General features: G+C 40.2%; 1 protein-coding gene across 3 annotated transcripts in view; it reads right to left on the reverse strand.

Moving 5' to 3' along the window:
- The window catches only part of EPN2 (epsin 2), a 42335-nt gene that overhangs the window by 1785 nt on the left and 27129 nt on the right, over positions 1 to 13421 (reverse strand). The window contains exons 3-8 of one of the 3 annotated variants that reach the window (XM_009329388.1): positions 9819 to 9931; positions 8187 to 8279; positions 7764 to 7920; positions 4436 to 4609; positions 2705 to 2797; positions 1548 to 1763 (exon numbers count right to left, since the gene is read on the reverse strand). In XM_009329388.1, the coding sequence (XP_009327663.1) occupies positions 1548 to 1763; positions 2705 to 2797; positions 4436 to 4609; positions 7764 to 7920; positions 8187 to 8279; positions 9819 to 9931 (846 nt within the window). The remainder of the gene's footprint in view (positions 1 to 1547; positions 1764 to 2704; positions 2798 to 4435; positions 4610 to 7763; positions 7921 to 8186; positions 8280 to 9818; positions 9932 to 13421) is intronic. The other 2 variants (XM_009329389.1, XM_009329390.1) reach the window with 2 other exon arrangements.

Genomic DNA, 13421 nt, shown 5'->3' on the forward strand with positions numbered 1-13421 from the left:
ACGAGGAGATTGTCTTTTCTGGCAAAGAACGCACCTGCTGCCCATCCCCACATGCTCCCAACCCCAAAACACCCTGCGGAGAAAGCTGCGTGGATGCCATTCAGCAAACCGGGGCTGCACTGGTGCACAAGTACAGGCTGTTGCCTTGAACCTACCAATGCCACAAGACATCCCTTCCCTGACCAACAGCTTCCACTTCTGATAGTAGTCACTGGAGAGACAAGGTTCTAAATTTGGTTACCTGGAACACGCTTAACCACGACATCCAGATCACCGTGGTGGGGTTTTTTTAAATGCTACTTAAAATTTGCATTACAGAAGAGAACTAATTGCAGGCTCTCTGTACTCCTTTACTGCAATCTGGCTACTGCAGATTTGTGCATTTGCTTCAAGATCTCATCTAGTCAACTCCATTTAGAAGCTGTACATGTTTCTGGCACTGAGTTTTGACAAGAATTCATAAAGTAAACCAGTTGTTTCCGAATTACAGCGGTGCTAGAAAAAGCAGAGAATAACTTTCCCAGCGTTTGAGGTTCTTTGGACTGCTGCCAACACTACAAATTCCTTTTACCGTATATGTATAGCATTATTTGGATGGCCCAGTGACCCCTTATAAACTTTTTGTAGTAACCGGTAATGGCAGATACACAGACTTCCTCTTGCTAAACACTGCCAAGGCTGTTCACAATTACTGTTTTTTTCCTACCCAAGGAGTTTAATAAACTGACATTTTTTTTCCATTGGAAGAGCAAAGAAAATAAATACTGAAATAGTACTTTAAAGTATTTCACCATACTAGCATCACACAGACATTTCAGTGCATATGAATAGCTTTTAAAAAATATATACACCTTCCACGTGTTTAGTGTCACCATCTAAGTCTGCTGTAAGTAAAGGCTCACTTCTAACTGGGGCCAATTTACAGGAGAACTGCAACAGCTTATTTTTTTCAAGCTACGCTGAGGGTGTGTTTTGATCAAAACTGGTTTATCATGCTAGCCTAAAGACAGCCTAACCAGCAACCCACTAAATTATACTGCAGAGTATAACCTCAGGCTGCAGTCAGAGATGCTATTGTGCCTGCTGTAGTGCAAGCAAAAGGGCAATTCCTACCTGCTTCCATAAGAACGTACTACCTGTTACCTCCCCAAGGGATTCTCTGGTGGCACACGTTCACATCTTACCTGTTCTGACAATCAATCGGCTTTAGCTCAGCCATTTTTAATAACCCAAAGCGGGCCTTCTAACACAGATCATTTTGAGAGAGCGAGGGCAAAAGTGGAAGAGGAACTGCTTAAGCAAAGCTCAGCCAGCAGATCAGCTGCAGACGCAAGAGTAGAAACTCTGCGCTTTCAGGGTCCGGCAGTATGCCTTGAAACCATGATGCCTCAGCCTCCTGCTCTCAGTCGTGATCTGTTGGCTGAAGTAACCATGAAAAACAAGCCCAAACCAGCTTACATTAAATCAAATAGGACTGAGTTATGCAGAGTTTTCCTATAGGAAGGGAAAGCTAAAAGAGAAAACTGAAGGAACATGCAGAAACAGACCTGGTGCCAAGAATGGATTCAGTGAAGTAACAGGTTGTGGCGGCTTAGACACCAGTGAATCCAGGTTCACCAAGGCAGCATTGGGGCCCAAAAAAGACTCAGGGGTTTTCCGAGCTGCACTTTGTTTGCCTGATGGCATGCTTGAGTGCTGGGAATCAAAGAGATCAGGACTTGTGGTACCGCTATGCTGAGATGGCAAAGTGGAACCTGATTCAGCTGAAACAATACAAAAAGAAAAACAAAACTTATCTCATTAATCCACATAGTCAAGCAAAGAAAACCCTGAGGTCTCTGACAGCAGAAATGTTTTAAAATCTACTGTATTAGTCAGATTTAAACGTTTCAGTATGTTACACCCTTATAGCATGCAAGCAGATAAATGTTCTTTAGAAGAGTATGAAGCAGCTACAGTTAAAGAGTTGCAGTGCTCTACTGAAGACACTACCTGATTTGCCCTGATGAATATTCTCACAGCCATGCTGCAACAGATGGGACTAACAGCCTCCAAGGAAAAGATATTCAAAAGCCCTGGCTTCTGCCCTTGCTCTACACCACTGCTGCACCCTTCCTAGCTAGATTCCACCCAGGTTTTCTCTTTTGTGTTAAAGAAGCCTAGCCCAGCTTTGAATTAGTCACCATTCTTTCAGGCAGAACCATCCCGAAAGTACATACTATCAAAGCACTTACACGTTAAGGACTGGCAGTTTTTATTTTAGTGACTAATGACCAAATAAAAAATAAATTAAAGCATTCATAGAAGTGTATTTTCTCATCTTCCTACTATTGTTACACACTAGAATTTACACATTTTAGAAATTCAGTCAACATTGTTCTGTTTGACTGACTGAGCACGAGCCATACTCCAAACACGCTGGATACTGTAAATTTAGAAGTCAAACAAATTTCTGGGTCAATGCAGTGAAAGGTTACAGAGTGAAATTCTGTGGCTTACAGTGCAAAAGGCCCATTCCCCATAAGTTCATGCACAGGCCAAAACGTTAACAACAAGCTTTTACTGCTGCATTATCACCAGGTTTAATCTTTTCCTTTGTGAAAGTCAATTTTTTTTTTTTTTTAAACTAAAATTTAAGAATAGAGACATTTGTTGCTGAGACTAATCACCCAAACTGTCCACGTGCTAAGAATTTGATTCATACCTGGCTTTTTGGAAGTTCGAAGTGTGTCAAATTCAGAAAAATCATCTTTAACTGTACCATTCAAATTACTGAAGAGGTCAAAAGATGTACTTCCTGTTCAAAACAACAAGACAGCCCTGTCATTAACAGATCTTCGGTTGCATCACACACCTGATCCTACTGAAAGCAATTTCTAACCCATTCACATTACCAATAAGCCACTCTGTCAGGTTCCAGGGCAGCAGTTCAGATCAGCTTGAATGCTCCTACTCTTACCCAGGACCAGGGAGAAGGATAACATCAGAGAACTGTCCTTTCTTACAGTATTAGCCAACTAATTCAGAGCAATGTGCTTTTAAATCACAATGTAAGGCACACCTTAGCACGCTGGGTTTTTATTGAGTGTCTGCACTAGAGAGAGGTATAGGCAGGTATATATTGCTGCGGAAGAAGAGGACAGCAATGAATTTACAGCCTAAACTATAAAGCGTGTTAATCAGCCCTCAAGTAAAATACACTTCTGAATACAGTTCCAAAGACAAATGTAGCATTGCTACAACTTAAGTGACGACTTGACTTAGCTTCTGAAGTTAAAAAGGAGGAGGAATGCAATAGAAAAGGTTATCTACGCCATGTAGAGATGGTAAGGCCCTGTTAGCTGAAGCACCAGAACTTGCCCATAGTTTGCAATCAATGAAAACATAACATTTTCAAAATGAGGACACACCCTTACCTCAAAATGGAGGAAGAAAAACCACACCCAAATGAACAGCAATCACACTCCTGAAAAGCTTTAGTTTGCTTTGGTTTTTTTCTTTTTTATTAGTTGAAATGTTTTTCTAATTTAGTTTTAACCTTCAACACATTTCAAGCAAATGAAGGTACGGACTTAGTTCCATAAAGAGCGCAAAAAGACAAAAACCCGAGAAAATGAGTGAAGACTGTGTGCAACAACAATACTTCTTATCAAGAACAAAGACCCACCATAGTTAAAGAATCATTCTCATAATGATCCAGTTATTGCCCTTTGCCCAGTGAAAAGCTGATTAGACAACTTTTTGCAGTACTCTCAGATTCCTTGGTTTATTATGTACTGTGATGAACGACTAGCACAAAATGCATTTAGGATGCATTTAGCCACGGTGCCAACATGGAAATACCAGGTATTAAGATTCATCAAGGTTGCATTAGTTACAGAGCACAAACAGACAATTACATCAGCACCTTCTGCATCTTGCTACACAAGGGCTTAGGGATAGCTTTCACACCCTCTGAAGTAATGAACCTTCATTTGCACCTCTAAAAGTCTCCTCAGAGCATGGAGCTGCTCAACCTTGTCAATCTACATCTGAAGAGACATCCATCTGCATAGCTATTTATCATGATGAAAGGTAAAATTACAGCATCATTCATTTCCAGAAATTAAGTCCTTGTCTAATTAAAGATAAAACCCATTTAAAAACTCAACAGCAGCAGCAGTCGTAAGTGCTCAGCATGCATCCACACATACCAATAAAAGAATGTAGAAGGGACAGAGCACGAAGAAGCAACACGAATTCAGAGCTCTAAGTCAGAATAATTACATTTGAAGTTCCTTTCACTGCTAGCTATTACAACTCACATTTACTTTACAGACAAGTTCTGCAAATTGTCCAGCACATAGCTTCTTTTAACCAAGCAATGCAAGAAAATCATTCGGATTTCACCTTCATTACTCAAATAATACGGATATGGGATGAGACAGTTTCTCACCAGAAGTAGAGAGAGGTTTGTTTGCAGGTGCTGGTCCCCAGGGATCCACAGAAGATTTTGCTGCAGTAGAAGATGGCTGAGCAGGAGCCCAAGGGTCAACATTTTTGGACAGAGACTGAGCTGTGGATCCTGCTGGTGCTGCCCAAGGGTCAACGGAAGCAGCTGGTTTGGCACCTGCAAAAAGAGCCAGCAGTTACACGAGTCAGTAGAGTTCCACTTTGGAAAGCTTTCCTTGGAGATTAATCTCTCTTATGAGCCATTACTGCCAATTAATAATAAACATAAATAGGTGAAGCAGTTCACCATTAGGAATACTGATAAGTCTCAGCATCTGTGGCATACATACTGAACAACAAGCACAAGTAAATTCTGTGCAACACAGATGAATAAAACAAATCTCCCACTTGAAACCGAATAAAAAAAATCTGCAGTTCCAACAAGAAAATAAACTTCCTTTTGTTACAGACATTGCCACCACAACAGACAACATCTGACTGAAGGTGACCTAAATCACAGGGTTATTTATGAACCCATGGGAAAGAAGGTTTCTAAAAAGCCTATATGTAAAAGGTATGAAATATAGAACATTAAGACTTGGACAAAGAAAGGAAATCTGTAAGATTCAAAGGGAACAGTTTTCAAACTCTTTTTACCGTACTGTTGTTTTATAAAAATATAATCAGCTTCCCCGAGCTAGTTGTGCTTTTTTTATTCCAATTTGTAAGCACTCCTCCTGACACAGATCTAAGCTGTCCACTGATACCCTTCCTGTATTTTTTTTTTTTTAACCCAATGCCTGTATGTTCAGGATTCCCATTTTTATTGGAAGATGCTGACAACTCTTCATTCCTACAAATTCAGATTACCAAACTGCTTGTACACCAAGAGGTTGTGCACAAAGTTAGGGCTTCCTAGTGTAAAACGACAAATTAAGGCAGCAAAGGCAGAAGGAAAGAGGAGGAAACTTGCCTCACTATATACAATTTCCTGCCAGTTTTTTCTTCTTCCTCCCCAACCTACTAATTTATTGCTTTTCAGCTTAGGTGACCTCTTCTTCCTCCTACCATTAAATGGAACGATTTTGGCTTATCAAACCCCAGGACCACTGAAGCAAATCACATTTCAGATTTGCAGTGGGCCAGGTCTGTGTTGGAAGGTCTCTCTCTTGCTTTGTTCCTATGTCGTCCATCCCCGCTGCCCCTCCCCGGCCATTGGAGTGCAGGAATGGGAACCTAGTACTTTAAATGCATATCCTGTACAACTCTACGCTGATTAATTACCTTCAAGTCAGATAGTACACGCAAACACATTTCCTCTTCCCAATGAAACTTCTCAACCAGTCATGGTTTAATTACTAAATAAGAACAACTGTATAATCCAAGAGGAGGACAGAATTACCCATGCGGTATACAGCTATTATCTTTAACCAGCACGTGGGTTAAAGAATTACAGCTGAATATTGTTTTGTTTTTTAAAACTACATACAAACTCCCTTGACATCACAATATTCTTGAAAACCAACTCAATGCTACACACAGTGGCACAAATTCTAATTTGCAGTGTTGGTCTTTGTTTCGTCAACGGGCGGCATGGTCTTGCTACAGCTTCGGACCAGGAAATGCTAAAATTCTCCAAGTCCAACTATTCCCACACCGGTATTTACATTTCCTTTGTCTACCCTTAGTGCTGAGTTACGAGCAATGCCACACAAGAAGTGCTAATGACAGCACTTCCCATAAATGGAAGCTTTCAAAAATGTCTTTTCTTTCATAAAGAGAGCGCACAAAATTAGAGCACTTGGGAAGATACCTTCCCATAGCTTCCATTATCTCTACTGAAATGCCAAAGCACATGCAGGATTTGAGAAATACAGTTTAATGAGTCACTTTTATTAGCAGTCAAATTCATAAATCTTACATCTTCAAGAATACCCTTGGGAGCCAAGTAACCAGCAAGCTGGAACAAGGGGTTGTTCTACGGCGTTAAGAAAGTTGGGAGCCACTGAGAAGAAATGCTACAGCTGCAACTGATGCAAGGAGAATCTTGCCAGAGGATGATATATCGAGCACAAGATTTGAAAAAGGTGGATCCTGTTTGGTTTTTAACCACGGGAAAATACACTGAACAGCCTTAGGGCCCAGAACTTGGGACTTTTTCTGATTTCATGCTTGCAGTTTATCACCAAAAAAACCCCAGATTACACTTAGAACAATGAACTGTAGTTGGCCCAGCAGCTATGTAGGTGCCTCTAATGCCACCACGAGGAGGAAAAAAAATGCATTTCATTATTAAACTTCAACATTTTCATCAGGAATCTCGATGGTGGTGCACTGAATGCCAATACAAATTCCTCTGAAGCATTTCATAGCAGAGGTCATAGAATCAGCAGCCTGAAGCAAAACTGACAGAACTAAGCTGTTAGTCTTCAGGAAAAAGCTTCCATTTGCACAGAAACCCCCTGCCTCCTCAAAAAAGAAAAAAATCCAAAGCCAACAAAAAAAAATAGATCCAGCTCCAATTCCACAGATGTAGCAAGTTTAACACATACTGTGAGGAACCATTAACTTTCTTATGCAAAGGAGTAACTCCTCAGACAGATTTCGGCTAACCTAGAAAACAGCACACTACACAGGCAGCAAAACACACACGCAAAAACAAACAAGCAAAGAAGTGGACTTAACTGCTCTTTAAGATGTGAAGCACTGGATCTTTCACTTCAGAAACAGATTCCATGAATTTAGCATCAAAAGCTTATGAAACACGGTGAATATTTAAAATGGTAACCCCAATTTTTTTGTTTACTATGAAAATCTCTATTTAAACAATTTAATCCATTTGGTCTGATGGTATACACATCCCATTTCACATTTCGCTAGGAGCAGCTGAAGACATGGTAATTCAAATCTATGGCCTTCCTAACCATAGCACCCTGCCTAAGTACTATATCAAATACCGGCAAGACTCTAAACCCATGACACTGGGCACAACTAGCAGTCAAAGCGTGAGCATCCCCCCAGTCTGAAACAAGTTGGTTTTGCTGTACAAAGATGACAGAAGCTTCACTCTTCTCCTCTTCCTTAAGATTCAAAACGCAAGCACAAAAACCCAGCTGCTTAAAAAGCAGCAGCAGAGTCCAACTTCCATTTGTTTCTGCTTGAAATGAGTTAGGGGAACGTTAGTTCTAGAGTACGGGAAACAATCAAAATGGACTAATATACTGTCGTTATCAAGCATGACACTGTACGTTGAGAAACTTCAAAAAGCTCAAAGTTTTTGCTTTTTAGCAAAAACTTTTAAATAAGCATTCCTTCTGGCAGTTTATTCTTACCAAATGATTGCCATGGGTCAGAGGCAGTGGCTGCAACTGTGGATCCTCCCCAGGGATCAGTTTGGTTTGCAACAGCGGGAGGTCCCCAAGGTTCTGTTTTCTGCGGGGCCGGTGCCGACGAGGGCAGGGCATCCATTAGGTCCAACAAAGTGGTATGCTGAGGGCAGGAATAATCTGAGCTTTAATCAAGAGCATTACCAATCTGAAGTACAAACCCATGAGAGTGAAGAAGCATTTTTTTTTTTTTCCTTTTACACACCTGCATTGACTAGTAGTTTGAAATTTAACCCGCATGGAAGAAGCTTTAAGATATACAACAAAGCAATCCCAAAAGCATAAAAGAGCTCAGTATTAAGCTATTTTGTGTTACTGTATTTCAGCTTTTGGCAGCATAACCGGGAATTTCTTAGTCGAAGGCACTACCTCCTTCTTTTTGGGAATTTTAATTGTGTCTCTGCGACTCTCCTCCAGAGCCATCTGTAATCTCAGATCATCTCCGCGTCTGAGGCGCTCCTCCTGCAAAGGAAATCAACACTGTTGATATAGACCATTAGCCTAGACTGTGCTGCTTGCTCCCTCCAGGTGTCTAGCCCCCTTGGCAGGACACTGCCAGGGAAGGCCTGGGCAGTACTCCCTGCCACCCTAGGAGTGATGTGCACCACAGGCACGCGCAGTGGGATTGCCAGGATTATTTGCTGTAACTTGTACATAACACAAGTGAGGGAAAAAAAAATTTCTCGTGATTCTTGCCTCAAACAGAGGTCAGGAGCACCCTGACCCTGTAATACCAGTGCAACAGTGTGATCATAACATCCATTTCACTGACTGATATTTACCCTCGCGTTGTTTTACTCCTAACGGGAAAGGTATAAATGAAACGTTCTTTCCAAAAATTCAGTTACAATGCTAGAAACACCACAGAAATGAAAGACACAGTAAATATCCCATCATTATATTATGGTAGTTTTTGAACATTCAAATCACCGCTGAAGGACATAGTGATTTAAACCTTACTTTTCCTGGCTTTTGTCAGCTTCCCTCCACAACTGATGCAACTGTTATAGAGAATGCTAAGTGAATTAATCTAGCCAATTCCATGCATATTTTATAGGTTTTTAACATCTGTAAACTACCATGTTTGTGGTACGTTCAACTACTTTAAATATCTTTGCTTGCATCACGTCTTTCAGAAGTTGACTAATTCCCCAGCTGGTATTTCCCTTGCAATGTTTTAAGCTATTTCAACTGATAGATTTTGATTTTTATTTTCTTTAACTTTATTGCTCAATAATGACAAAGTTTACTGGGTGATAGTTTCCCTTTCCAAGCACAGAGATACCAATGTCTAACATACAGCAGTAAGCTAAAATTGTCACAGGAAGCCTCTAAAGTATTACAGACACTCAGCAGGCTGACTTGAATTTTCACTCATAGCTGAGATTCAACAACTTTGTTATATATCAATATGCAGTAAACTTTATCCACAATTACAGAATTTACTCCAAATTCAGAATGAACCTCCTAAGAATTACCACAGTAACATAACCTGTGTGACAGATTAGGAGCCAAGTTATTTTAAACCAGGTTCTTTATAAATTCTAGTACTTTGTGTCAGGTCACCTTTCTGTTCCAAACAATCTCACCGAATGAGCAGATCATTCAAAATTTCATTGTAATCAGAATTCACTGACATTTCTTATACTGGCCCCATTAATGAAGCTTTTCAGGACTAGTCATGTTTTCAGTTCTTCCTAACTGAAAACACCTTCAGTAATGTGATGATTAACATCCTCCCACACAAAGTCTTCTTGCAAAGTGACTGTCATCTTCCACTAGTCTCAACAGCTCGGAGGCTGCAGTTACTTTAAAAAGAGATTAAAAAAAAAAATTTTTTTTAAAATATAGAAGAGCAACATCTTCCAAAATGGCCTTTCTCTCCCCCTTTCCACCTGGAGCAAAGCCAAGCTGCCATTGAAAAAAAAAAAAACACCAAACAGGATTGTAGTCTCTACTATCAAAGTATGGACATTTTGGAAAACCTACACGGGAACTGACCTGCTCCGCCACTTCCCGGCTCATCGCCAGCGCGAGCTGTAGTTGGAGTTCCTCTTCTCCACTTGTCTGAGGCCGGGCCTGCTCGAGCTCCGAGGAAACTCGAGGGGATGTAGCTGTTGGAGACAAAACCCAGCAAGTTTAACACCAGACAACACAAAGATATAACAGGTTTGTTTATTCTTCTGACAAGACCACCCCACTTTCACACAGCCGTTCTCAAAGGTCCCCAGCACAGCGACAGGCCCCCCCGGTGCCAGGGGCCACCGAGTCGCCGACCACCATCGGCTCCCTGAACGGTCAGAGATAACCTCAGCCTTGGCACGAGCTTTAACAAGCCAGAACAATTAAGCAGGGAGAACTTTGCAAGGCAGTTCAATTGCTTTAAAAGGAAAAGGTTCCTGGAAAACAAAGGCTTTTTGTGTTAGTGGGGTTGTAATATCAAGAAGTATCACCAACGAATGCTGGATACTCTGTCCCAGCATATCAGAGCTTTGGGGGGCAGGACACTGACTTAAAAAAAAAACTATAGAATTAATCATTCAAGAAAACGTTTGTTGATATTTCTTACATCTTACAATGTCAGTAAGAATTTGCTCAGAGTTGGGCAATACCAGGGTAAAATTAGATACCACCCACTGTTCTGTAAAATAATACGGTCTTAATGGGACAGATAAAGAATGATTCTTAACTGCTAGGCAAGCTCAGAGACCAACAAGCCAGCTATTCATACTCAAAATTTACAAAAATACTGTATCATTCTCTGTTTCAAAAAAGAAGTTTGGTAAATATGTTGGGGGGTGGTTTGTTTTTTGTTGTTGGTTGGTCTTTCTTTGGATGAAGACCTCTAATTAGCTAAGTAGCAGCTGGTAATCTCCCTCCCTCCTCCCCAAATAAGTCAAGCTTGACAGCTAAAATGCACAATTTCTCAATACACAAATATTCTTTTACTGATGTTTTCACTACAGTAGCATGCAGAAATTCCCATCCAAATGGGACAACACTAATAGGTTTATCACTGTACAGTAATTAAACAATTTTTGTCCTCTCTTTCAGATAATTCTCTAGCATCCACATCATTTACACAGAAATTTTATCTTACTTTGGCAAGGAAGTTTGTATTTAGTGGTTGGAATGATAATTAGTTCGGCAAAATACATATTGACATTTAATAAAAAGGAACGATATTTTTAAACTATGATGTCAAGCTCAAAGAAATCATGTTTCTTCTTAATAGATCAGCTAGGCATGTAAAAATTAGATTGCCGAATTGTAATTTTTAAAAAACCCCCACTGTTTCAGTCACTACTTGAATCCTCCAAGTATTTCCCAGTCTTGTCTCCCCCTAACTTTTAGGCCAAAATGACATTATAAAATAAAAAGCGGAACCTTCTCTCTCATCCAGCAGGAAGGTGACTCTCCATAAACGAGGAATGACCTTTCCTTTCTACCATACACCCAACGTGCCATCCCATTCCGCTCTGTTTCTAAAGGGACAAATCAATTTACCACTCAGAGCGATTCCTTCCACATTGTGCTGATCCTGAAGCTTTCAAGCCAATCAGACAAGCTCCTTATTTCACACAAAGATGTTACTCATATCTCAATGCTATTACTTTTTCAAACTTTCTCATATAAAGTATCTAAATTTAGCCTGCTTCATGAGTACTTTTTGCTCCAACAGTCACAGACTGGCTCTCCAATATATTATACGGACTATTACAGACTTAAAGTAGGAATAAACAAGGCATCAGGTAACAGGATGGCCGACAGCATGGAAAATAGAACCTTAAAATGTTTGTAAAATGTGAGTATTCTTAAATATGAAAATAAAGAGAATTAAAAAGAAAACATGATAAAACTCAACACGAGGTTACCAAAAGGTAGCCCATGTCAGAAAAACTGAGATCCTTCTCTGATTTGTCCGTCAAAAGGAAAAGCAGCGAAGCTAATCTATGTGGACTCAGCAAAGCATTTTATGATGCTAAATAGGATGTTACTGTTAAACAGAGGGAAGCGTAAGAACTGAAATAGGTAAAGAACCAGTTGAACAAGAGATCACGTCATACTGCCTACCACCAAGGAAGTTTACTAACAGTTCCTCAAGAACTGGCTTTAAGACCCAGCTTAAGAAAAATTATGTAATAAACAAATGCAGGAGGTTATGGGAAAATGCAAAGATAATGCTAAGAATTGTCAAACTAGAGGGAGAAACAGAAATATTAAAAAAACCAGATGACTGAGAAGGGAAAAGGGGTGATACAGAGAAAGAAAAATCGTTTCTTTGATGACCACCTTCTGCTAATTGGGGGCATCAACTGCAAGTGACGGAGATGTAGAGAACTTTCTTCAGTACTAAAACACACGATAACTCCCAGCCCCTAACCTAATACAGCTATTACTAACATTAGCACTACTGCATCAAAGCATTAGTCAGAATTCATCTAACATGCCAAATGCGATTCTAGTCATTCAAATCCCAGACAGACAATTTCAAAACAGAATGGATGTGGAAACGCTTCCCTTCTGAGTACAGAGAATATTTTATGTGTTCATCTTTGCAAAAAGAAGATTGAGCAGCTCATGGTTGCTAAATACATCAGGCTTGCAAATACTGTGGAGTGAGAAAAGCTATTTAAGATAAAGGGGCAAGAACTAATGGTATAAATTGGCCATTAATAAATTTGAGATATAAACAGAAAGAAGTGGCTTAAAAAAAAAAGGAAAGAGTCATAACTGGTTTACAAACAGAGCTGGATAAGCATACAACGGGACACCAACACAGTCACCTGAGAACAGATGGCAACTGGACTATGGTCAGGCAGGTACCTTCTGGTCTTCTGTTTCTTTAACTGCAATTGTGGGGAAGAATGTGATTTCCCGCACTTTTTGCGTAGGAGTTTTTCCATCTCTGTTGACATAACTACATTCCATAACAACTCAGAAGCTGATGGTAGAATGGCTTTAAGATGATGTGAAATGGGTTAACTCCGTTGACTTTCCTCCCATTCCCACATGAAGGGCTACCTACTGAAAAGTGCTCACCAGTTTCAGCTTTTCACAGCGCACAGCATTTTTGCACTAAAAAGCTGCAAGAAGCAGGGACTGCATCCTACTCCAAGCGTCTCACTCGCCCTCCCATGGTGGGTGCTCGCCTCCCAGCCGCGCACGGGAACGGCAGGCTTGCTTTGGCAGAGAGCTACATTACCTCACAGCTCCCAACAGAGACCAGCATTCAGCGGCTCCAGGATCTGAACACAGATAATAAGGGGTCTCTCAGATATAGCTTATTTCTTTTCACTTTTAGGCTTTTCAGCAATTTATTCGACTTGGTTTTATTAACTCTAAAAGGCACTTCAGAGCTCCTTTTACAAAAAAAGGAAAAAATGGTCAATTTGAAATTCTTCCTTGGGCCTCACATTAAAAAACATTGATAAAAATGTTGCTATTTTACATTTAAACTTCTGCAGTCGTTATAAAACCATCTACAATAAATAGTTGCCAGCATATTTTTTGAAAAAGGATTAAGGGAAATTCAAAACACTGTTCTTGGTAGTAATCTGACATGTTTTATCCAGCAACTTCACTCCTAGATTCTCGCAGCAC

This window comes from Pygoscelis adeliae, unplaced genomic scaffold (assembly GCF_000699105.1).
Source record: "Pygoscelis adeliae isolate BGI_AS28 unplaced genomic scaffold, ASM69910v1 Scaffold467, whole genome shotgun sequence".
Lineage (NCBI taxonomy): Eukaryota > Metazoa > Chordata > Aves > Sphenisciformes > Spheniscidae > Pygoscelis > Pygoscelis adeliae.